The 26,177-nt window shown below is 33.2% G+C and overlaps 2 protein-coding genes across 3 annotated transcripts in view; one reads left to right on the forward strand and one right to left on the reverse strand.

Annotated features, from left to right (window-relative positions):
- Nucleotides 1-2,785: 2,785 nt before the first annotated feature.
- Nucleotides 2,786-25,457, reverse strand: LOC120350759. 2 transcript variants are annotated; one of them, XM_039425486.1, is made up of 5 exons: nt 17,927-17,963; nt 11,201-11,302; nt 6,727-6,754; nt 5,009-5,107; nt 2,786-2,966 (listed from the first exon to the last, which is right to left on the reverse strand). In XM_039425486.1, exons 2-5 carry the CDS (start codon nt 11,279-11,281, stop codon nt 2,827-2,829), a joined length of 348 nt encoding a protein of 115 aa, XP_039281420.1. In that variant the 5' UTR covers nt 11,282-11,302; nt 17,927-17,963; the 3' UTR covers nt 2,786-2,826. The 2 variants fall into 2 exon arrangements, with proteins under 2 accessions (XP_039281420.1, XP_039281421.1); XM_039425487.1 differs by lacking the exons at nt 11,201-11,302; nt 17,927-17,963 and adding an exon at nt 25,405-25,457.
- Nucleotides 15,317-26,177, forward strand: part of LOC111049128 — an 81,497-nt gene continuing 70,636 nt past the window's right edge. Inside the window, exon 1 of the mRNA XM_039425485.1 lies at nt 15,317-15,328. The gene's annotated coding sequence lies outside the window, so the exon portion shown is untranslated. The remainder of the gene's footprint in view (nt 15,329-26,177) is intronic.

The following is a 26,177-nucleotide window of genomic DNA, read 5'->3' on the forward strand; positions in this document are numbered from 1 at the left end:
AAATCATGAAAATTGAAATTTTTCATTTTCTCGAAAATCCATGATGTAATCTCAGAAAATCCATGATGTAATCTCAGAAAATCCATGATGTAATCTCAGAAAATCCATGATGTAAATCTCAGAAAATCCATGATGTAGGCTAACCATCATGAAAATCATGAAAAATTGAAATTTTTCATTTTCTCGAAAATCCATGATGTAAATCTCAGAAAATCCATGATGTAACACCATCATGAAAATCATGAAAATTGAAATTTTTTATTTTCTCGAAAATCCATGATGTGAATCTCAGAAAATCCATGATGTAGGCTAACCATCATGAAAATCATGAAAAATTGAAATTTTTTATTTTCTCGAAAATCCATGATGTAACACCATCATGAAAATCATGAAAATTGAAATTTTTCATTTTCTCGAAAATCCATGATGTAATCTCAGAAAATCCATGATGTAAATCTCAGAAAATCCATGATGTAATCTCAGAAAATCCATGATGTAATCTCAGAAAATCCATGATATAGGCTAACCATCATGAAAATCATGAAAAATTGAAATTTTTATTTTCTCGAAAATCCATGATGTAAATCTCAGAAAATCCATGATGTAGGCTAACCATCATGAAAATCATGAAAAATTGAATTTTTTATTTTCTCGAAAATCCATGATGTAAATCTCAGAAAATCCATGATGTAATCTCAGAAAATCCATGATGTAGGCTAACCATCATGAAAATCATGAAAATTGAAATTTTTATTTTCTCGAAAATCCATGATGTAATCTCAGAAAATCCATGATGTAAATCTCAGAAAATCCATGATGTAGGCTAACCATCATGAAAATCATGAAAAATTGAATTTTTTATTTTCTCGAAAATCCATGATGTAATCTCAGAAAATCCATGATGTAATCTCAGAAAATCCATGATGTAAATCTCAGAACTCAGCTAAATCCCGAGCTCGGAAACCGGCCCTTAATGAAGAATAAAGCTTGAAAGGCAGTCTGAAAAACAAATCCTTACTCACCTTCCAGTTCGTAATATTTGTTAGGTTGAAATTTTAAGCCATTGTTGTCCAATTTTAACTCCCTGTTCAAATCTTCTCCCGAAACACTTGTTTGATCAGGAAAGGCGTCTTGTACAGCTTTCAAAGTGGTACTGAAAATATTACAAACATTTTAGACTTTGAGAATCCAAATCCAATTTTATTCAATGATATTTCTTACATAACAAATTCCGTTACACAGTTGATCATTACAAAACATATTAATTTATAGTTTTCATGTTTATTTTGGACTAAAATATTATAAAAATTGTCCACGTGAAATTCTAACCTTATCTTGGTTTTTGTCGCCTATAAATTTGGAAGAAAAATAGCACAAGGACTACCTTATTATTTTATCTTTTAATGTTATTACATTAGTGTCATTTGCATTGTAAATAAATAAATATTATGGACCTATTAGCTTTATATGTATTGTGTTCCTGCTATACGCTAAATAAATAAATATTTCAGAAAGTTGAATTATTCAATCTGATTATGATTGTTTGCGGAAGATATTTATAGTATATTCCCGTGATAGATTTCACTGGGTGCTTATAAATATTGATATAAGGGCTCCAACACTATATTCAGGTCCACTTTATAATGATGGTATTTGATTAAAATTGGTGTTGCTATCCTAGTCTATCATTCGAAGAAGCAGATAACGCTATCTTTTTCTAGATATGCAACTTTTCCAGATCATTTTTGAAAAGTGTGAGAATATAATGAATTAACAGAATATTCAATAACAATATATTACAAAAAAATCATTACTCAGTTATTGAGAAATATATTGTATATCGTTGGTAAAATATATATTATGATTAACATGGTATATAGTGAGGTTCACGTTATAATGGCAGTGGAGAAAGATAGGAGACCAACGTTGCCGAACCTCTGTCTCGTCAATGCCTCATATATGAGGTAGCTAATACAGGTTTATTGATGTAGTATTAACTGTTCATTCTCATTTGAAATAATCAATTTTTTTTGTGTAGTTGAGAAGTTGATATTGTGGTAATTATTCATATTGAATGAAAAAGACTAAGAAATTGTCAAAAAACCACTGATTTATTGATAATTAGAAAGACCGGTTTCGGTTATTACACCATTGTCAAACTCTGATAAACAGTTTATCAGAGATTGACAATGGTGTAATAACCGAAACCGGTCTTTCTAATTATCAATAAATCAGTGGTTTTTGACAATTCCTTAGTCTTTTCCATTCAATCAATTATATTTTATTAGGCGAGACATTTTAAAAAAAATAATTTCATAATTCAAATGAAATATTTTGTCAATCAATTATCAATAATTCTACATTGTTGAAAGACGATCTGGCAAAGGAGCAAAGCGAGAAAGAGATAGTGCTATCCGCTTTGTTGGAAGAAAGACAAGGATAGCAATACCATTGATAATCAAACACTGCCATTATAACGTGAACCTCACTATAGGTGGTGATCATGGTTATATCATTATGATTACTCTGATCATGATGACTTCTATGATTATTATCATGAAGTGATGATAACTATCATAATGATAAAGAACTCTGATCATGATGACTTCTATGATTATTATCATGAAGGTTATGATAACTATCATAATGATGATGATGATTAGGATTTTCATATAATGATAATAAATGATCATAACACCTTCATCATGATAACACATATTTTCATTGAACACTCTATGATTTTGATAAATCAACAATTCTTTTAGAAGGTGTATTTTTCATTTTTTCAACCTAGACAAAGTGGACACCCCTATCCAGCAAAATATTTCATGTAATAATGTTTATTAAAATTATATTTTTAGATATTACATTATTTTGCCAGCTTCCCGCGACGCTAAGGAACTTGTCTAGATTCACTTTGCCATCGTTTTCCCTGATCAACTTGTAAATGTTTGCCCTGGCGCTCTCTGAAAAATATCAAAGAATGATTATATACAGGGTGATTCATAATTATGGTAGAATAATTTAATACGTGATAGTAGAGGTACAATTTTTATCGCAAAAAATTATTTTTTTACTGGTCATTGAAGAAAGTTATTGGGCATCAAACGTAGAAGTCTGTGTTTTTCTACTTGGATTTTTTGCATATTTCAACTTTTTTCTCAAAAACTACTCCCACTACAGCTTCCAGACTAGTTTCATTCAATTTTTCAGATATTTTTCCATATGAATCCAGCATAAGTTTTTCAAAAACTAGTCCCTAAACAATCAGCATCGGTGTATTTCACCAGAGGAACTGAATTCCGTGCGAAATCTTTCACTCTGTATAGCTCGCTAATGAAGCGTTTATGGATATATGTTTATAGGAACTTTTTTCTTATTTTTAACTCTACTATCACGTATTAAATTATTTTACCATAATTATGAATCACCCTGTATATTATTACTAAGTAAGATCCACGTTATAATGACAGTGTTTGATTAGCAATGGTATTGCCATCTTTGTCTATCATTCATCAGAGCGGATAGCGCTGTCTCTTTCTCACATTGCTCTGTTGCCAGACAGTCTTTTAACAATGTAGAATTGATAATTAACAAATTACTCCATTTTGATTATGAAGATTAATAATTATGAAATTATTGAAAAATATAATATTTTTTGCTTGATAAAATACAATTGATTTATTTTAAAGGTGAATGAATCGTTATGAAATTATTGAAAAATATAATTTCTTGCTCGATATAATCTGATTGATTATTTTAAGCGAGAATGAACCGTTAATTACATCAATAAACCTGTACCAGATACCGTCTATAGAAGACTCTGACAAGAATGAAACATCTTTCTCCACTGCCATTATAACGTGGAACTCACTGTAGCTGGCATGCTCGCTTCACTCGCCACAACCGCCTAGCCAGGGGACCCCGCTCCCTGGACCCCCGGATGGGTCATACAGAAAAAGGATCAGCAAGCTCGCTTCTCTTGCCTGTATTTTCCGTTTGAGCTTTCTTCCTTCCGTTAAAATGTCTAAAAGGACGTTTAGGTTCGATTCAATCACCAATATTCTATGAATTATGTACCACAGGGTTGCAAAATCTTGATTTTTATCAGAAAAATATTCAGTTATTTCTCAATAAGAGACTTGGTTAGGATATTATGACAATTATTGTATTTCAGTCTAGAAATTATTTGAAATTTGAAACAGTAATGATGTGGTGAACTTAACAAACATCCATATCTAACCCTCTCAAGTATGAATTTAGACTCTCAACTTGATAAATTTAGAAAAATGCTTCGAAAACTCAATCAAACATTGATATCTAACTCTGTCAAGTATGAATTTGCTTGAGAAATTTAGAAAAAATGCTTCGAAAAGTCAATGAAAAACGTGAGAAAAGAAACCCTCCAAAAGACGCTGGGGAACGCTTGGAAAACGCTGTAAACACGCCTATATTGGGCGTATGTTTGGCTTGATTCTGAGTCCTCTATGATACCTGTTTGAATTAATAGGAATCAAAGATTAAAGCGGTTCTATAGAGAGGCCCACGTTATAAAAGTAGTGGAGGAAAATGGGAGAACAGCGTTACCGATTCTCTGTCTTGCCACTGCCTTCTATAGAAAATAAATTAGCTGATACCGGTAGGCTATATCTCATGTAATATACACTGTTCATTGTAGTTTTAAATAATCAACTATATTTTCGAGAATATATATTTCTCATTCATTCAATACTAAATTCTCATAATTAGGATAATATATTGTGTAAATTTAATATATTTCAAAGATATGTCAACGTTGCAGAGGTAGAGAAGGATAGAGCTATCTGCTTTGTCGAATGATAGACAAGGGTAGCAACTACACCAATGTTAATCAAATAATGCTGCCATTATAACGTGGACCTCACTATAAAACACATCGGTCAAAAGTGTGGATACCAATGATGTTATATAGAAGTCCAATATCTTTTTCAAGAGATTCAAACCGTTCCGTTATTTCTCATGCACTTACCTTCAAAACTACTGGCATACTCAGACTCTTGAAAGAATTTATCCATATCTGTCTCTGTTATATATCCATCACCATTAGTATCAAACAGTTGGAAAACCGCTGTGAATAAAATAAATAATGGATTGAATTGTATTTTATTACGGTATCAATGAAAAATATTCAGAATACGTAGAATATTCTCTAATTTTCTACAAAGATGGATTCATCTGCACGAAACCTCCATTCAAATCTCCATTCTCATATAATCAGTTATGATTTCTTATTGTCAAAATCACAGCATGTTCAATAATCACCAGATAATATTGAAGAGAAATTCAAAAAGATAAATAAATAATACTTTAAATGGAAATAAATTGGAGGTTGCATTTTTTAAATGCTATATTAATGAATAATTATTATTAAACGAAAATCCCAATTGAATGCTGTAAATCACCCCGAAGACTTCTGCTACTGCAAATATTGACAACCGGGTAAACAGCTAGATGGAAATTCGATGAGCGCTACTATACAAAAATTATAACTAATTATAAATAATTACCGGTCAGGAATGCATACCTTTACACCCAACTGACAATGTCTGTATAGCAGCACTCATTTTATACAAAGCCATAGCGGTCAGCCAGTCTATAGATGGGAAGAAATTGGGAGTTGCACTTGTTCAAATGCTAATTAATGAATTTCCATCCAGCTGTTTACCCTTTTGTCAATATTTGCAGTAGCAGAAGTCTTCGGGGTGATTTACATCATTTAATTGGGATTTTCGTTTAATAATAACTATCCAATAACTAGCTTGCCCGGCGAACTTCCTACCGCCAAAAAGTCAATGTATCTCAAGTCACACTTGACTTTATTTGGTAAATCATAAAATTTATCTGACAATCAATATTTCCATTTACATCTCAATAAGGAATTCCTATGTGCTTAGTCATGCAGCATTTATTATCCCGAAAACATATTCTTCTCAATCAATTGGTAGTAATATCTATCACTAAAGTGTTGAATTGAAAAAAGATAGTTTGAATCAGTATTTCAGAGATGAATCCAATGTGTTCATAGTTGTTGATTGTCAATAGATGGTCCAGAAAATATGCGATATACTATGAATCACACAGAATTCCATATTCTACCCATCTTCCATTTTAGGATGAATTGGCTAAGCTAAATTCGAGAAAAATTGTAAATTATTCTGTCATTCTTCAGTAATTAATGAATGCAATATGAGCAACTCTCTTTCATCCGGTTCAATACCAGTACACACTTTATCTGTTATTACAGCTGTTGACTTTAGATGCTAAATCATATTATCACAACATGATCTTGAATCATGATCATCTTTCTGTTCTTCGGTAGCCGCTCGGCCGATAATTTCGAAATCATAGGTCTGTAAAATGGATTAATAAGAAAATATTATTAGCCTCCCTATTGAAATTTCTGGTCAGGAACCATCCCCAATATTCACACAACATATTCCCAAAGTTTCATGCCGTTCTGTCGAGTAGTTTTTAAGTATATAGGGAACAAACTAACACACGAACAGACATTCATTTTTATATATGTAGATAAAAAATACTTTTCTCAATCAATCTTTAGATGCAAGACCGTATGACTGGAAATGTTCAATATGGCAACACTGTTGTCACATTCAGTCATGAAAAGGTTTCAGCAGAAACCAAAGGTGCATAGACTCACATGAAGCGTTAGTGTAGTAATTGGCCTACCTGTCCATCCTTTCACTTTTTCAGAGTCCTGAAAAATGAAAATGATTTTCAATTTTATAAATTATTGTTATAAATATTGAAATGAAATGAAATGAAATGTTTTGTTGGCAGAAATATAAAATTACAACATCTTAAAAAATACATAATAAAAGCAATACAAATTTTACAACATGAGTAAATACTACTACAAAATAAAATGCAATGCCAATAATTGAGTATTTGCATCTCGAGGTACTAAACCTGTTTGAGATGGTGATATAAAATTGATTACAAAACTATAGCGCTAAAATGTAGTTACTGAGGCCGACAGTCGCATATGAAGTGACACATATTACGTAACAGTATCGATGATTTATCAATTTTAGCTTTGAAGTATGTTGTACAATATCATTATATACAAGTCTACATGAGAATTCTAAAAAAAGTATCTATATTCTCACATTCCATTACAAATCTCCTGACATCTCTCAAAGACTTTGATCGTATCTTGCACTGCCTTATCTCCAAGGGCAGCCGGTTGTAGAACTTTGGAGCCAAATAAGAAAAAAAATTCATGAAGTGACTTTTATTTGGCTTATTGATATTAATAATTATATTGATATTAATAATTAATTGATATTAATATTGAATCAATAATAAAATTATTGATTTGAGTCTCTGTTATTGTAATGAAAATTGTGGTTCCTTATCATATAATATGAATTACCATTAACAATTAGGCCTACAAAGCCGTGTCCACACTGACCATGTTTCAAATGTTTGACAAACATGTTTGTTGAAACAGTTTGGGCAAATTTCATTATGTTTGACAAACAATGTTTGCCCCTGGCCAGTGTGGACGCGTCACCAAACAAAATATTTGTAAAGGTGCATTTTCGTTTGTGCGTAAATTTCCGCAGTAGACGACGACAAGCATTGTTGACATTCATATTGTCCAAATTTCAAGTTTTCTAAAACAGCTGATCAAATAACTTTTCATTCTGTGTGTTTGTTATTCAAGAATCAAATATTTCTAATAATATCATCATATCGCCATTTGAAAGTATAAAAAATCTGGTGTGGTACACTCACACAACTTTCCTTGCTCATATTCGAAACTACGATCAGACTTTCGTATATGTGTATATATAATTGTTTTCAGAGTACTTTTTCCTTTGTGTAAATTGTGAAATTCAATGATTTTTTTAAAGTCGTCAAAACAGCTGTTCTACAGATGAAATATCTCGACTATGTGTTCTTTTTATGAACTGCTCTACCTATCTACCTCATGCACGAGAAGGAGGTTACAAAGTCCATTTCTCAAGGATGGGGTGGACCCCCCATTAGTTTCCTAGAGAGGAGACTCATGCCAGTTAATAGAGCTGATAAATAACTATACAGAGTATGAATTTGAAAAAAATCGGTCAAGTTATTTTGAAAAAATCGTGAAAAACATGGTTTTTTAGTAATTATCCGCCATTTTTCTCAAGAATATTACGGAGCTCCTGCAATTTTCCAAGGAAAAAACTCATGTCATTTGATAGGACTTATGAATAGCTACCCATGGCTTGAATTTGAAGAAAATCGTTAGAGCCGTTTTCGAGAAAACCGTGAAAAACCTGGTTTTTGGTCATTATCCGCCATTTTTCTCAAGAATATTACGGAGCTCATGGAATTTCACCAGAAATGAGACTCATGCCAGTTGATAGTGCTTATGAATATCTATCCATGGTATGAATTTGAAGTAAATCGTTAGAGCAGTTTTCGAGAAAACGGTGAAAAACATGGATTTTTAGTCATTATCCGCCATTTTTCTCAAGAATATTACGGAGCTCCTGAAATTTTCCCAGAAATGAAACTTATGCCAGTTGATAGGGCTAAAAATAGCTATCCATGGTATGAATTTGAAGAAAATCGTTGGAGCCGTTTTCGAGAAAAACGTGAAAAACATGGATTTTTAGTAATTATCCGCCATTTTTTCCGCCATCTTGAATTGAATTTTATTGAATTTCTTATTGTCGGGTCCTCATGGTATAGGGACCTCAAGTTTAGAATTTCAAGTCGATCGGTTAATTTAGGAATGGAGTTATCGTGTTCACAGACATACACACACACACACACACACACACACACACACACACACACACACACACACACACACACACACACATACACACACACATACACACACACAGACCAATACCCAAAAATCATGTTTTTGGACTCAGCGGACCTTGAAACGTATAGAAAACTTGAAATTGGGGTACCTTAATTTTTTTTGGAAAGCAATACTTTCCTTACCTATGGTAGTAGGGCAAGGAAAGTAAAAAGTATAAACTGAACCTCCCGCATGAAAACATAATGAGCATAATATTTTATGTTATTTATTTATTTCATTTATTTATATTTTCTACAAAGAAACACTGATTGGGAGAGAAAAACTAAGGATACTCCTTTACTATTTCTCTCGCAAATTTAGATAGGTAACATTTTAAAAGTCCAAAATAGGGTTATGATTTCACTTTACTAAAATTTAGTCCATTTTCACTCAAAAACAACGAAAACTAAGATTTTTTAATTTTGACGGTTGGAAACAGAATAAAAAACAAAAATATCACCATCAATTGGAAAATGTTTGAGTAATTTTACAAAATTTAGAGCCAGAAAAAACACAACTAATTTGTCTTCATTCAGACAAATTGAATTCTACCCAATCTGAGATCCTCTCCATGTCATGGTCGACGACGGCATTTACACACAAACGAAAACCCAGGTTTTGTGGGAAGAACAGGTTTTGGGTTGCGCCGATGTTTTATGTTTTACAGAAAACACTGAAAATGTTCGGAAAAACAGTAATTTTTTGTTTGACAAACAATGATTGTCCAAACTATTTAAAATGTTTGTCTCTGAGCTCCTCAACAAACATGTTTGCCGAACATGAATGTCAAACATTTTTTCAGTGAGAACACGGCTTAATAGAAAATTATTGGCAAACATTCACTGATTTTGCTGATCTATGATCATATTGAGGAACATGTGTTTTAATGGCAGAGGAGAAAGATAAAAGAGCAGCGTTGCCGATTCCCTACCTTACCACTGTCTTCTATAGAGGATAGCTGATACCGGCATATCATTCACTGTTCATTCTTGTTCAGAATAATCAATGATTATATTTGATTCGTAGAAAAATATGACTCAATGATTGAAAAATGAATTTTCATAATCTAGATTGAATATTTTGTTAATGAACCATATCTCTACGCTGTTGAAATCGATCTGGCAACACTGTCGAGCTACATAAGGAAGGATAGCACCAACTGCTTTGTCGAATGATGGATAAGAATAGCAGCATCAATGTAAATCAAGTGCTGTCATTATAACGCAGACCACAATATAGGTAGCATTATTTGATGGTCACCTTGTTCAAGAGCAAATGCTCATGAGCAAAAGCATTGAGCATAAGGTTTTGCTCATGAGCAAAAGGTAGAAGCAAAAGCATTTGCTCATTTTTATATGAATAAGCTCTACCTTATACTCTTACCTTATGCTCCTGAACTCTGGAACAAATGCTCACGTATTTGAAAGATTTTTCATCGGCTGATTTGCTTTTGTAGCCTTAGTTTGTTTTTATAGCTCACGGAAGCGCTAAATATACAAGTAGGGTGCACCGCTTGTGTTTGCGTCGTCTGCTCTGTTTTCTATTTATGAATAGAGTTTTAGGTTAGTTGAGTTTAGAATTTTGAAATAATAGCGTGAAAAAATGTCATCTCTATGATAATCTTCAGCATATTCTTATAATATCAATAGCCTTCTCATAATCGTCTACACTCTCATCTTCTTAAATGCCTATTTCCTATTTTGAGATTGCGCTATCTTTATAACAGGTAGCTTTTGTATTTATTCTTTTGTAGGAATAATGGTGATATATATCATGGTTGAATCTAAAAAGAGTATTATAGTTCTCAACTATTGATTGTGATCGTACCTGGTATAGTTTCCTCTTCCTCATACGAATTAGTTGAGCCATTTTACTATGAACAAATGGTGATAAGCTCCTCTAGACTAGACTCACCTTTTTTCAAGCATTTGCTTCAAAAGTTGAGCAAATGATCTAGTTTATTCATACAATTTTGAGTAAAAGCTTTTACTTTTGAGCAAATGCTCAAACTATGTTTTTGATGAGCATGAGCAAAAGGTTTTGCTCACGTTTATTCATAGAAAATGAAGCAAATGCTCCATATTTTAGAAGTATGAGCAAATGCTCAACTTTATTCATATGGCCCATCAAGTATACATCATCAAAATGATAGGGGAAGGAAAAATAATGTAGCATTGTGCTATTCCTATCCCAAATTTAGATAATTAGATTGGTTACACATAGTCCGAAATAGGTTGAGTCTTGTAGTTGTTCACCTCACAAAATTTTCAGTCCTTAATTTTCGGGCCTCTCTATGTATGGCATGAAACTATGATAACTGAATCTTGTTGCACTCACTGAGAACAAAGCGAGAGCACTTTGTAATAAGATGCTAATCATCAGAGCAGAGCAAATCACGTGACTTAATCCAATCATCATTTTCCTGGAGCCCACAGAGGTCTGTAATGAAACACCATGAATATGATTTATTTATAGAGGTGAGTACAGACTTATGCGCCACGAACAAACGCATTCTCTTTACATCAGCTGATGCTATTCTAACTATATCTGTATTTAGGAACAGTTTAATACAATACATCAGGAACAGTTTTCTAATGGGAATATTCCCTAGTGTCTGGAAACACTTCATTGTTGTTCCAATCCCCAAGAAGTCTAGATCCAACAATATACAAGATTTCAGACCTATTTCCATTCTAAACCCTTTTGCAAAGATAATTGAAAGAGTCGTTCACAGACAGATCTTCAGGAATGTAAAAACCTCCATCTCAGAATGTCAACATGGATTCATGCCGGGTAAATCCACTGCAACCAATCTGTCAAACTTTCTTTCTGTAGTTGGACCTTGTGTAGAGAATCAGGAACAGATTGATGTAATCTACTTGGATTTTGAAAAAGCTTTTGATAAGATGCCTCACTCCATTCTACTCAAGAAGCTCTCCAACATCGGCTTCAATCAATTGTTAGTCAACTGGATAACATCATATCTCTCCAATAGAACATTCCAAGTCCGATTCAGAGGAGCTACTTCTAAGAACTTTCTAGCAACATCTGGTGTTCCTCAGGGCTCTAATCTTGGACCGTTACTATTCAGTATATTCATGAATGACATTGTAGAGAATCTTGATTGTCATGTGCTGATGTATGCTGATGATCTGAAAATATTCAGGAAAATTAGCTCTAAAGAAGACTCAATGTCATTGCAGAGAAATCTTAATCAAGCTTTGAATTGGTCCATGAAAAATGGCATGCCCATCAACGTAAGCAAAACATTTGTAATGAGCTTTTCAAGAAAAACGAATACCTTGAGATTTCAGTATAACATTGCTGACAGACAAATTCAACGTGTGACCTGTGTGAAGGATCTGGGTGTCATATTTGACAGTAAACTACTTTTTAACGCACATATTGATGATATAGTAGCTAAAGCGAGAAGACAGCTTGGTGTAATAAGGTGGATTGGCAGAAACTTCAAAAATCCTCAAACATTGAAGACACTCTTTTGTTCCATCGTCCGATGTCACTTGGAGTACGCGTCCATCGTTTGGAATAGAGACAGAATATGCACAACAAAGAAAATAGAAGAAGAAGGTAGGTGTCACGCGCATATTTGTGCTAAATTCCCGGTGTAGCTGACGTCATTTTATATCCAATCATCTGTTTTCAACAAATACGTTTCATAAATTGCCAATAGGTGTTAAAAACCTCGGTTGGTGGCGATGACGCAATCTAGCTGGCTGGCCACTGCGCACTCATTTCATGACCCCTACCGTTTTTATCTAAATACCGTGGCGTATGCCCATAAGGGTGGGCACACACCAGTTAGTCAAGACAAGACTAGTCACGATTAGTCACAATAGTCACAATACTTAACATAGCTGCTTATGAAGCAACACACACCGATCAGTCATTGCAATTAGACATGTCTTCATATATGGAGTATTGTGACTAAACGTGTCTTGTCTTGTCTTGACTAACTGGTGTGTGCCTAGCCTAAGTCTGTATGCACCTTTATATTTGTATGTTTTGTACATTTTTTTTCAAGGAACACTCGCTAAATAGTACCGAGCAATTCTACCCTATCCTTGGATTTTCATTATCAATCACATATCAAACGTCAAAGTTGAAAAATTCAATCAAATATCATCCCCAATATCGATTGTAAACGACTTTATAATGTCAAAACAATTTTGGATGCAGGTTTCGGTTGTTGCAACATTATTGATTCATGGTAAACTGAAAATTTCAACTTCAAGCAGGAGAGTCTTTTAGAATGAATGAAGCCCTACGATTGGTCATTAGCTGTTGACCAATTGAAGTTGGGCTCCACTGTTATTGGTCGAAGCTAGACACATCCAAATATTCCAAAAATCTGGTGTGGCGCACTCACACAACTTTCCTTGCCGTTATGAAAATTGATCACCTGACGCTAGTGTCCACGCGCATCTCAAGTCCACTTATAAACAAAGATCTGAGCCAGCTGGTGACAGGACAATAACGTTGGATACATACGAGTTTTGCTATCTCTTCATAGTGGATCCTTTAATAGAATCAAGAGTTGCCAACAGTTTGCAATTGAATAATCACATTTTCTCAAATTTCGAGCGTATTTTAAATTTTCGGTGGGAATGTTACTGAACATTAATTGTAGAGATTTTCATGCTCAATCTTTTCCACTAGATTTTTTTTTGTCTAAATTGTATCTGAAGCCTGATAATTGAGAATCTTGAATCAAATTTTGCATAGATGGGGTGGAGCTCCTAAAATTTTCACAGATATGGGACTTGAGACAGTTAATAGAGCTTATCAATGATTATTTTAGGTATGGATTTAATCAAAATCGTTGGAGCCGTTTTTGAGAAAACCGCAAAAACCCTGTTTTTGACAAAATTTTCTCTATTTTAGCCGCCATCTTGAATTGCATTTGAGCGAAATTGTTCGTGTCGGATCCTCATAGTGTAAAGACCTTAAGATCCAAATTTCAAGTTACTCCGTTGATTGGGAGATGAGATATCGTGTACACAGACGCGCATACACTCATACACACACACACACACACACACACACACACACACACACACACACATGCAGACCAATACCCAAAAACCACTTTTTTGGACTCAGGGGACCTTGAAACGTATAGAAATTTAGAAATTGGGATACCTTAATTTTTTTCGGAAAGCAATACTTTCCTTACCTATGGTAATAGGGCAAGGAAAGTAAAAATACGGTCATATGAACCGTTAAACAGCAAAAAATGAAAAGATGAACTATTAAGCTTCTGAGTTTCTCCAAACTCAGCTCAAAAACTGAATATTTTTACTACTGGATGTTGAAATAATAATTCTATTCATCTAAATGACAATACATTCTCACAAGCAGTTCTCCTCAACTTCTCTTGAAAACTTAGAAGGTAATAAAAATTTATCATAATGCAATCAAAGTCTGAACTGCATTGAAATAATTTCATGATATTTTTCCCCTAATAGATGAATTTTTCTATAGTGAGGTCCACGTTATAATAATGACAGTAGAGAAAGATAGAAGAACAACGATGCCAATCCACTGTCTTGTCAATGCCTTCTATAGACGGTAGCTGATACAGGTTTATTGATGTAATATTAACTATTCATTCTCGTTCAAAATAATTAATTTTATTTTATTAAGCAAGAAATAATATCAATTTTCAATAATTCCATAATGAATTTTCATAATTTAAATGAAATATTTTGTTAATTATTTATCAATTCTATATTGTTAAAAGACGCTCTGGTAACAGAGCAATGCGGATAGAGATAGCACTATCCGCTTTGTTGCATGATAGACAAAGATTGCAATACAATTTCTAATCAAACACTGCCATTATAACGTGGACAACACACTTTACCTAGTATTCTCAATATTAATTGTAGTGAAAACAGTTACTGAACCAAGTAAGTAGAGTAGAGTTAGCTCGGTAGAGTTAGTATGTCAGTTACTCGACCAGTAACTCTACTAGTGAAAACCAGGCTTTATTCGGTAAATAAAGAATTCATAATCTACTCACAAAACCAATGAATATAAATTAAATGTGGTGATGCGGCCTACAGCAAAGTATAGAGATAATAAATTTCCAATACTAGAAATCTACATCAGAATCGAAGTTTTAAGTATTGAAAAACGATCTTCATTGTGAAAACATCTGCTGTGAACATCAGCAAATAACTTTATTGGTTTTGAAGTCATAGAATAGATTGACGTCAGGCTGTCAACATTCCAACTAAAGTCCCCGTTATAATGGCAGTCAAGAAAGATACCTGGGAGAAAAGCGTTGCCGATTATCTGCCTTTCCCTTGCCTTCTATTATAACTGATACCGTTATATCAGAAGTAATACAGAGTGTCGACGTGACACATTTATATTTTAGAAATAGAAAACAAAATATTAATTTTTCAAGATACTATCCATTCAACCTTGAGTAAAATAGTTGTGAGTATAAATTCTATTATCTTGTTAATTACTTATATTGCTACATTGTTGAAAAACGATCTGGCAATGTTGCGGAGGTGGAAAATGATAGCGTTATCTGCTCTGTCGAATGAAATCTTTCACTATCCATATTCACTATTTTATATAATGTGATTCCATTCTCTAAAAACCCAACTCTTGAAAGACAAAATAGTTATTCTATCAACTAAGCTAGGAAATTACTGAGATATTGTAATTATTCAAATGCTAATGTATGAATAATAATTCTCTTCAATATTTGATTCCATTACGAGCTGCTTGTTAAATAATCACTTTTGAACAATTAATTACGACATAGCAGTCAGGTATCAATTTCCAATTCACTTGACTGCTATGTCGTAATTAATTGTTGAAAAGTGATTGAATAATAATTATCAAACTAAAATCCAAATTAAATGCTGTAAATCACCCCGAAGACTTCTGCTACTGCGAATATTTTGAATAAATTTTTGAATAGTTGCGCTCATTGAATTTCCATCTAGCTGTTTAGCCTGTTGTCTTCGGGGTGATTTACAGCATTTAATTTGGTTTTTCGTTCAATATTTCGTTCAATTATCTTATAAATGATTTCTGTAACAGAGAATTCACACACACATACACTTTTGTGAGGCTTATATTCATTCCTCCATCTTTTAAGTTTTTTGTATTAGTTACCGTATATGATTATCATATTACCAGGATATAAAACATATTTTGGATGCAGGTTTCGGTTGTTGCAACATTATTGATTCATAGTAAACTGAAAATTTCAACTTCAAGCAGGAGAGTCTTTTAGAATGAATGAAGCCCTACGATTGGCCATTAGCTGTTGACCAATTGAAGTTGGGCTCCACTGTTATTGGTCGAAGCTAGACACATCCAAATATTCCAAAAATCTGGTGTGGCGCACTCACACAACTTTCCTTGCCGTTATGAAAATTGATCACCTGACGCTAGTGTCCACGCGCATCTCAAGTCCACTTATAAACAAAGATCTGAGCCAGCTGGTGACAGGACAGTAACGCTGGATACATACGAGTTTTGCTATCTCTTCATAGTGGATCCTTTAATAGAATCAAGAGTTGCCAACAGTTTGCAATTGAATAATCACATTTTCTCAAATTTCGAGCGTATTTTAAATTTTCGGTGGGAATGTTACTGAACATTAGTCTAATTGTAGAGATTTTCATGCTCAATCTTTTCCACTAGATTTTTTTTTGTCTAAATTGTATCTGAAGTCTGATACTTGATAATCTTGAATCAAATTTTGCATAGATGGGGTGGAGCTCCTAAAATTCTCACAGATATGGGACTTGAGACAGTTAATAGAGCTTATCAATGATTATTTTAGGTATGGATTTAATCAAAATCGTTGGAGCCGTTTTTGAGAAAACCGCAAAAACCCTGTTTTTGACAAAATTTTCTCTATTTTAGCCGCCATCTTGAATTGCATTTGAGCGAAATTGTTCGTGTCGGATCCTCATAGTGTAAAGACCTTAAGTTCCAAATTTCAAGTTATTCCGTTGATTGGGAGATGAGATATCGTGTACACAGACGCACATACACACACACACACACACACACACACACACACACACACACACACACACATGCAGACCAATACCCAAAAACCACTTTTTTGGACTCAGGGGACCTTGAAACGTATAGAAATTTAGAAATTGAGATACCTTAATTTTTTTCGGAAAGCAATACTTTCCTTACCTATGGTAATAGGGCAAGAAAAGTAAAAATACGGTCATATGAACCGTTAAATAGCAAAAAATGAAAAGATGAACTATTAAGCTTCTGAGTTTCTCCAAACTCAGCTCAAAAACTGAATATTTTTACTACTGGATGTTGAAATAATTATTTTATTCATCTAAATGACAATACATGTCATTCTCACAAACAGTTCTCCTTAACTTCTCTTGAAAACTTGGAAGGTAATAAAAATTTATTTTAAGGCAATCAAAGACTGAGCTGCATTAGAAATAGTTCATGATACTGTTTCCCTAATAGATGAATTTCTTCTATAGTGAGGTCCACGTTATAATAATGACAGTAGAGAAAGATAGAAGAACAACGATGCCAATCCACTGTCTTGTCAATGCCTTCTATAATAGACGGTAGCTGATACAGGTTTATTGATGTAATATTAACTATTCATTCTCGTTCAAAATAATTAATTTTATTTTATTAAGCAAGAAATAATATCAATTTTCAATAATTCCATAATGAATTTTCATAATTTAAATGAAATATTTTGTTAATTATTTATCAATTCTATATTGTTAAAAGACGCTCTGGTAACAGAGCAATGCGGATGGAGATAGCACTATCCGCTTTGTTGCATGATAGACAAAGATAGCAATACAATTTCTAATCAAACACAGCCATTATAACGTGGACAACACACTTTACCTAGTATTCTCAATATTAATTGTAGTGAAAACAGTTACTGAACCAAGTAAGTAGAGTAGAGTTAGCTCGGTAGAGTTAGTATGCCAGTTACTCGACCACTAACTCTACTAGTGAAAACCAGGCTTTATTCGGTAAATAAAGAATTCATAATCTACTCACAAAACCAATGAATATAAATTAAATGTGGTGATGCGGCCTACAGCAAAGTATACAGATAATAAATTTCCAATACTAGAAATCTACATCAGAATCGAAGTTTTAAGTATTGAAAAACGATCTTCATTGTGAAAACATCTGCTGTGAACATCAGCAAATAACTTTATTGGTTTTGAAGTCATAGAATAGATTGACGTCAGGCTGTCAACATTCCAACTAATGTCCCCGTTATAATGGCAGTCAAGAAAGATACCTGGGAGAAAAGCGTTGCCGATTATCTGCCTTTCCCTTGCCTTCTATTATAACTGATACCGTTATATCAGAAGTAATACAGAGTGTCGACGAGACACATTTATATTTTAGAAATAGAAAACAAAATATTAATTTTTCAAGATACTATCCATTCAACCTTGAGTAAAATAGTTGTGAGTATAAATTCCATTTATATTCCGCAGGGAAAATTATGTCAGGAAGCTTTTCCTTCTTCCCTGAGGCAAACTGTATCAACTGTTCAATCTTTCTTAGTCAATTATATCTTATTCGTCAAGAGAATTTATTTTTAAGTTATTTGGTCATCAATTTCCAAAATTGAGATTAAAAGTAGACTATCTTGTTAATTACTTATATTGCTACATTGTTGAAAAACGATCTGGCAATGTTGCGGAGGTGGAAAATGATAGCGCTATCTGCTCTGTCGAATGAAATCTTTCACTATCCATATTCACTATTTTATATAATGTGATTCCATTCTCTAAAAACCCAACTCTTGAAAGACAAAATAATTATTCTATCAACTAAGCTAGGAAATTACTGAGATATTGTAATTATTCAAATGCTAATGTATGAATAATAATTCTCTTCAATATTTGATTCCATTACGAGCTGCTTGTTAAATAATCACTTTTGAACAATTAATTACGACATAGCAGTCAGGTATTAATTTCCAATTTACTTGACTGCTATGTCGTAATTAATTGTTGAAAAGTGATTGAATAATAATTATCAAACTAAAATCCAAATTAAATGCTGTAAATCACCCCGAAGACTTCTGCTACTGCGAATATTTTGAATAAATTTTTGAATAGTTGCGCTCATTGAATTTCCATCTAGCTGTTTAGCCTGTTGTCAATATTTGCAGTAGCAGAAGTCTTCGGGGTGATTTACAGCATTTAATTTGGTTTTTCGTTCAATATTTCGTTCAATTATCTTCTTAAATGATTTCTGTAACAGAGAATTCACACACACTTTTGTGAGGCTTATATTCATTCCTCCATCTTTTAAGTTTTTTGTATTAGTTACCGTATATGATTATCATATTACCAGGATATAAAACATATTATACAGTACGTAATGATTTTCTGTAATCTATAAGACTTGTGTGAATAAGTATCTTTTGTTTTAGTGTTTTTTATTGATGTATTGCATAAAAACTTATATAATTGTACATATTCATTTATAGCTGACTCACATTCATGTAAAATTTCTGTCTCCTTTCTCTTTAGGGCTACTTGTAATATAAATAGAAATAAAAATCTCATTACCCTTTTTTGAATTATTTTATCACAACATGTTTCAACATTCAGTGTTATGAAAGTCTTCATAAAACTTGAAAATGGCATGAATGTTAAAACATGATGTGATAAAATAATTCAAAAAAGTGTACTGAAATTTTTATTTCTATTTATATTACAAGTAGCCCTAAAGAGAAAGGAGACAGCAATTTTACATGAATGTGAGTCAGCTATAAATGAATAGACAAGGATAGCAACACAAGTGTACACGAATACTGTCATTATAATGAAAACTATAAGGCTGCGCAAAGGCTAAAAATAAACTTTCTACACGTAATATTTCTCAAAGTTTTCCGATTTGTATATCATCAAGCTACGAGTATCAAAATGAAAAATTTTTCTCAGGAAAACATTTTTTCCGATCATTACTTTTCGAGATATGAGCGCCTGAAGTCTGAATTTTCGGGACAGAACATTCCAGATTCGGTAAGATATAAATCCATGAGATCTAGAGGATGGATTCTCCATGGTATTGTTGATCTAGTAAAATGAAAATATCAATTTTTGGAAAAGCTATTCAATTTACCAAAAATAACTCAACTAAAAGTTATTTTTAGTAGATTGAGTAACTATCTTAAAAATCGATATTTTCCAAAGAAAATTGTTTTATTAGACCAACAATACCATGAAAAATCTATCCTTTGAATCTCATGAATTTATCTCTTACCGAATTTGAAATGTTCTGTCCCAAAAATGTAATCTTTAGGCGCTCATATCTCAAAAAGTAATGATCAGAAAAAACTTTTTGTGTAGTTGAGAAGTTGATATTGTGGTAATTATTCATATTGAATGAAAAAGACTAAGAAATTGTCAAAAAACTACCGATTTATTGATAATAAGAAAGACCGGTTCGGTTATTACACCATTGTCAATCTCTGATGAACAGTCTTTCTTATTATCAATAAATCAGTGGTTTTTTGACAATTTCTTAGTCTTTTTCATTCAATACGATCAGAAAAAATTTTTTTTCCTGAGAAAATGTTTCCATTTTGATAGCTTGATGATAAAAAAATCGAAAAACTTTGAAAAATATCACGAGTAGAAAGTTTATTTTTAGCCTTTGCACAGCCTTAATATCAATGATTCACGTTCAACTAAGTCTGACAATTTTAAGTGAGTTCATTGCAGCAATATTTTCAGTTTCAATATGATACTGCCATGCCGAAACTATTGTAACAATTACTCTTTGAAGCATTGTCTTTTCCATTTGCGTCATAGACAAATGGTTCTCCTATTGAAAAACGTATGACAAACAAGTTAATTAGATGTATTGCATTAATAAGGTAATATGATAATTCTGTCTACATGAGTACTGCGCCGGATAATAATTCAATTCTTCACAACTACTACTTCCATCTTAATTATTGTATGAGATCAAAATTTTTTCAAATTTTAAAAATATTCATTACTAGCCGTCAGGCTCGCTTCGCTCGCCATATCCGTCTAGCCAGGGGGCTCCGCCCCTGGACCTCCGACTGGATTGTCCAAGAATGAGATCAGCAGGCTCGCTTCAATCGCCTGCATTTTCCATTTGAGCATTTTTATCATATGTTAGGACGATCCAGTCGGGGGTACAGACTATACGTCTGGCCAAACGGATATGGCGAGCGAAGCGAGCCTGACGGCTAGTAATATAATATTACCAGGAATAGCTCTGATTGATGTAGCAGTGCCCAATCAATTTTTCCGCGATGAATGCATTTCAATCTTCAACTTGGTGCCAACCTAACAAAGTTAACTCAACTTGATGCCAACCTGACAAAATTATTAATTTAGTTACCAGTTAACAATACTGTTTCGAAGAGGTACTCTCTCTAGATTATAGTTCTATAGTAACGTATGGTATGGCCTTTTTTCAATTATAATGAAGAGAATTTGAAGAATATACAAACTAAAAGACGAACTTGAAATCCTTAAAAACCACCCTTAGAGTTAAAATATTGCGCCTCTAGAGGGCCAACTGAACATACCTACCAAATTTGAACGTTTTTGGTCCGGTAGATTTTTAGTTCTGCGAGTGAGTGAGTGAGTGAGTCAGTCAGTCAGTGAGTGAGTGCAATTTCGCTTTTTTATATATATATATATAGATTGTCAGGATTGATTCACAATATTGATAGCATTTATTGGGAATATACTTACATTGTTTGCATTAAAAGATTCAATTTCAAATTATTAGCTTAAGATTTAGAAACAGTTGATAAGTCTCTACTCTACAGAGCTTCACTTATGCCAGTAGCTCTTCACCTCTAGCCGTATCTTATAGATAGTTGATATAGATATTTAGAATGATAATAAAAATTATTGTGTGTAAACGGAGGGGGGTGTTTCTTCTCTTCTTGAATATTTGCTAAAGTTTACTGCTATCAAATCATCTACCGGTATTTGAATCCTTGTTTAGTTGGGAGCTTTAGCTATTCGTTCATTCAAATGCACAGATTATCATCATTAACTAATAATTGTCACCTATTCTAGCAGCTAGCAACTAAGTCAGGAACTTCAATGAAAAATACTAATAAAATTTAACTCCAGGTTTATTGAAATCTAAGTAAATAGAACGAATTAATGAAAGTCAGGTAACATGTCGAATTTTCAAACAGAACAAAGTTATTCAGCAATCGATTCAGGTCAAGAAGACATACTCAATTTTTTAATCTATACATTTTGGGAACCTGCTAACTTGCTGCATTTAAATTTGGCCCTCGGTCATTCTATGAAATTAAATTATGAGCTTAATAAGAAAAACAACAAAAGTTCGGCACTCACCATTTCAACAATATTCAAACTTGGACTCTTCAGAAACACTCACATACGCTTTAATAGAACTCACTATACTTGAACTCACACACACAAATAATTTCCTGATTCTACTCCTACTAACTCTATAAAATTTGGTTTCCTATTCAACTAGATAAAAATTACTGATAACTGAAAACTTAACAATTTATCCCTCTGAATGGGAAATGGGCCCAATCAGAGGACCGAGGCTCGCACACCGTTACATGTTTTCCCAGTTACGTCTCAATTCGAACTGAGGCCTTTTCACTGAAAATTATTCCCCCTCCACGAGCGTTGAGCATAACTTCCAGTGGAAAAGCCAAAGCTGCAAAAAGGTCAATTCTCGTACAATTTTCAAATACAGTGGCTTTTTCGACATGAAATTGAAACTGTACTTGAAAAATGCACGAAAATTGCTTTAATTTTGACAACTAAGCAACAAGTTAGCAAATTCAAACAAGACAGAGTCAATTCTCACACTAAAAACGCAGGGTTCAACAAACAGTAAAAATTAAAGTTCATTCCAGTTCAAAAACCTGAAAAATAATATAAGATACACAAAAACAACTACAATACTAGCCTCTCAATATCACGCTATTACATGTGTTTTACTTTCCTTGCCCTATTACCATAGGTAAGGAAAGTATTGCTTTCCAAAAAAAAATGAGGTACCAGGAATAGCTCTGAAGTAGCAGTGCCCAATCAATTTTTCCGCGATAAATGCATTTCAATCTTCATGTTTTCTATTTCATTCCATGTTTTCTATACGTTTCAAGGTCCCCTGAGTCCAAAAACATGATTTTTTTTTTTGTGTGTGTGTGTGTGTGTGTGTGTGTGTGTGTGTGGTGTGTGTGTGTGTGAACACGATAACTCCATTCCTAATTAACCGATTGACTTGAAATTTTAAACTTAAGGTCCTTATACCATGAGGATCCGACAATAACAAATTCAATAAAATTCAATTCAAAATGGCGGAGAAAATGGTGGATAATGACTAAAAAAACATGTTTTTCACGGTTTTCTTGAATACGGCTCTAACGATTTTCTTCAAATTTATAGACTACCCTCGATAGCTATTCATAAGCCCTATCAACTGACATGAGTCTCATTTCTGGGAAAATTGCAGGAGCTCCGTAATATTCTTGAGCAAAATGGCGGATAATTACTAAAAAACCATGTTTTTCACGATTTTCTCAAAAATGACGACCGATTTTTTTCAAATTCATACCCTGTATAGTTATATATCAGCTCTATCAAGAAGCATGAGTCTCCTCCCTGAGAAACTAACAGGGGGTCCACCCCATCCTTGAAAAATTTACTTTGTAACCTTCTTCTCGTACTTGAGGGGTGGGTAGAGCAGTTTATTCAAAAGAACACACGTTGATATTTTATTTGTAGAACACCTGTTTTGACAACTTAAAAAAAAATCCTCAAATTTGATAATTCAAACAAAGGAAAATGTACTCTGAAAACAATGACAATAGTATAATCATTTTAGTAATCAATATAATCAATAGTTTTAATAAAATTATTTAGCCGCCAATCGTCATAATGTTATTCCCCTAGATCATCCTCGTTCAAGAATGAGGCTTATAGGTCAATGAGCAAGGAAAGTTGTGTGAGTGTACCAAACCAGATTTTTTTCCAACTGTCCACATCTTTGTATTGTTTTGTGTTTTTGGTGAAATGAATTGCAATTGATACTCTTTCCTAGAATATGAGAATGTTAACTCACGTCCTAAAGTTATTTTAAAGAAATATCACAATCCTATTATTCAATTTATTACGTTGTGATTTTTTTAAACAGAGTTCTGTATTGAATTAAGAATGGGAACAGCTGGGTTTGTCAAAAGCCTCCCATCAAAGATGATAGTTTTGTTAGGTCTACAGTAACTAACGTGCTCATACAATGTAAAGTTGTTCTGGCAATAAAGAATCTTGAATCTTGAATATTGAATCTTGAACTAAAGCTGCGTTTACACCAAAGTTATTAACAAAATGTTCATTTTTCCGGCATTATAGATTCAAAATAACTTAGCATAAAAATGATGTGCTTATGTGTTTGTCAAGTTCCGTTCAATCTAATAGAATTTATAAGGATTAAGTTATTAACATTTTGTTAATAACTTTGGTGTAAACACAGCTTAACGTAAAACTACATGGCTACCACTTAGATTGGTTCTCTTTTAATTGATAGTGGTATATATTGTAGGTACCACGGTATATAGAAGAAGATCTAAATACCGTGGTTGGTACCACTATCAATCTAAAACGTAAGGCCCGGTTGCACTAAAGCCGCTTACATTTTAACCGTGATTAACTTCACGAGTATCAATCAGAGAAGGCGTTTTTGAAAAGACGGCTTCTCCGATTGGTTCTCGTGGAATTAATCACCATTAAAATTTAATCAGCTTTTGTGTAACCGGCCCTAAGACTATCTAAATCAAAGATAGATAGATAGATAGATGAATGACTTTTATTTACACTTTACAATAAAAGTGATGTGGGCGAAATTGAAGAAATAAGAGCCCTCTCTTCCATCTAGCCCACACAAAATGAAACCTTAATCTCAAATAAATAAATAAATAATAAATCCTATGTATATCTTAAATAAATATATAAGATAAATAGTACCCATGTTTAATAGTCAACAACCATTCCAGAAACCTGTCCTTTTACTCCATATATTTTCTCAAAACGAGAGAAGATAATCTGCAGATGGAATTAAATAGAGAATGCATTTATTCAAATGCTAATTAATTTATAATTATTATTATTTAACGAAAATCCTAAATGAATGCTGCAAATCACCCCGAAGACTTTTGCTACTGCAGACGTTGACAACAGGGTTAACAGCTAGATGGAAATTCGATGAGAACTACTAATAAAATTTAACTTCAGGTTTATTGAAATCTAAGTAAATAGAACGAATTAATAAAAGTCAGGTAACATGTCGAATTTTCAAACAGAACAAAGTTATTCAGCAATCGATTCAGGTCAAGAAGACATACTCAATTTTTTAATCTATACATTTTGGGAACCTGCTAACTTGCTGCATTTAAATTTGGCCCTCGGTCATTCTATGAAATTAAATTATGAGCTTAATAAGAAAAACAAAAAAAGTTCGGCACTCACCATTTCAACAATATTCAAACTTGGACTCTTCAGAAACACTCACATAAGCTTTAATAGAACTCACTATACTTGAACTCACACGCACAAATAATTTCCTGATTCTACTCCTACTAACTCCATAAAATTTGGTTTCCTATTCAACTAGATAAAAATTACTGATAACTGAAAACTTAACAATTTATCCCTCTGAATGGGAAATGGGCCCAATCAGAGGACCGAGGCTCGCACACCGTTACATGTTTTCCCAGTTACGTCTCAATTCGAACTGAGGCCTTTTCACTGAAAATTATTCCCCCTCCACGAGCGTTGAGCATAACTACCAGTGGAAAAGCCAAAGCTGCAAAAAGGTCAATTCTCGTACAATTTTCAAATACAGTGGCTTTTTGGACATGAAATTGAAACTGTACTTGAAAAATGCACGAAAATTGCTTTAATTTTGACAACTAAGCAACAAGTTAGCAAAATTTAAACAAGACAGAGTCAATTCTCACACGGGATAATTCGTGAATTTTTCACAGGGAAAACCAGCAAATAATATTTGCTATTAAAGGAGACAGGTCTCTAGGAATTTTAGAAAGGATTCGCGGGTCTGAAAAACCGCGACCGGGACGATCTTGAATCTGGTGTAATAGGTGGGGGTATTTATATAACTAATACCCCACCCCTGTCATTGTTGTAACGGGTGGGAGGCCAGGGACTTTGTTAGCACCCTATTTTGGAACAAAAAAAAAATAGATAATGATTGCTTTTAAAATCTCTTCTTGAATAAACTT

The sequence above is a fragment of the Nilaparvata lugens genome, chromosome 4 (genome assembly GCF_014356525.2).
Source record: "Nilaparvata lugens isolate BPH chromosome 4, ASM1435652v1, whole genome shotgun sequence".
NCBI lineage: Eukaryota > Metazoa > Arthropoda > Insecta > Hemiptera > Delphacidae > Nilaparvata > Nilaparvata lugens.

Excerpts from the sequence above, each read along its gene's own strand:
- LOC120350759 (XM_039425486.1), bottom strand. The coding sequence starts at position 11,281 with ATGATGATTGGATTAAGTCACGTGATTTGCTCTGCTCTGATGATTAGC. Across the intron at positions 6,755-11,200 it reads GTGCTCTCGCTTTGTTCTCA|GACTCTGAAAAAGTGAAAGG; the intron begins GTGAGTGCAACA and ends TTCATTTTTCAG. Across the intron at positions 2,967-5,008 it reads GTATGCCAGTAGTTTTGAAG|AGAGCGCCAGGGCAAACATT; the intron begins GTAAGTGCATGA and ends GATATTTTTCAG.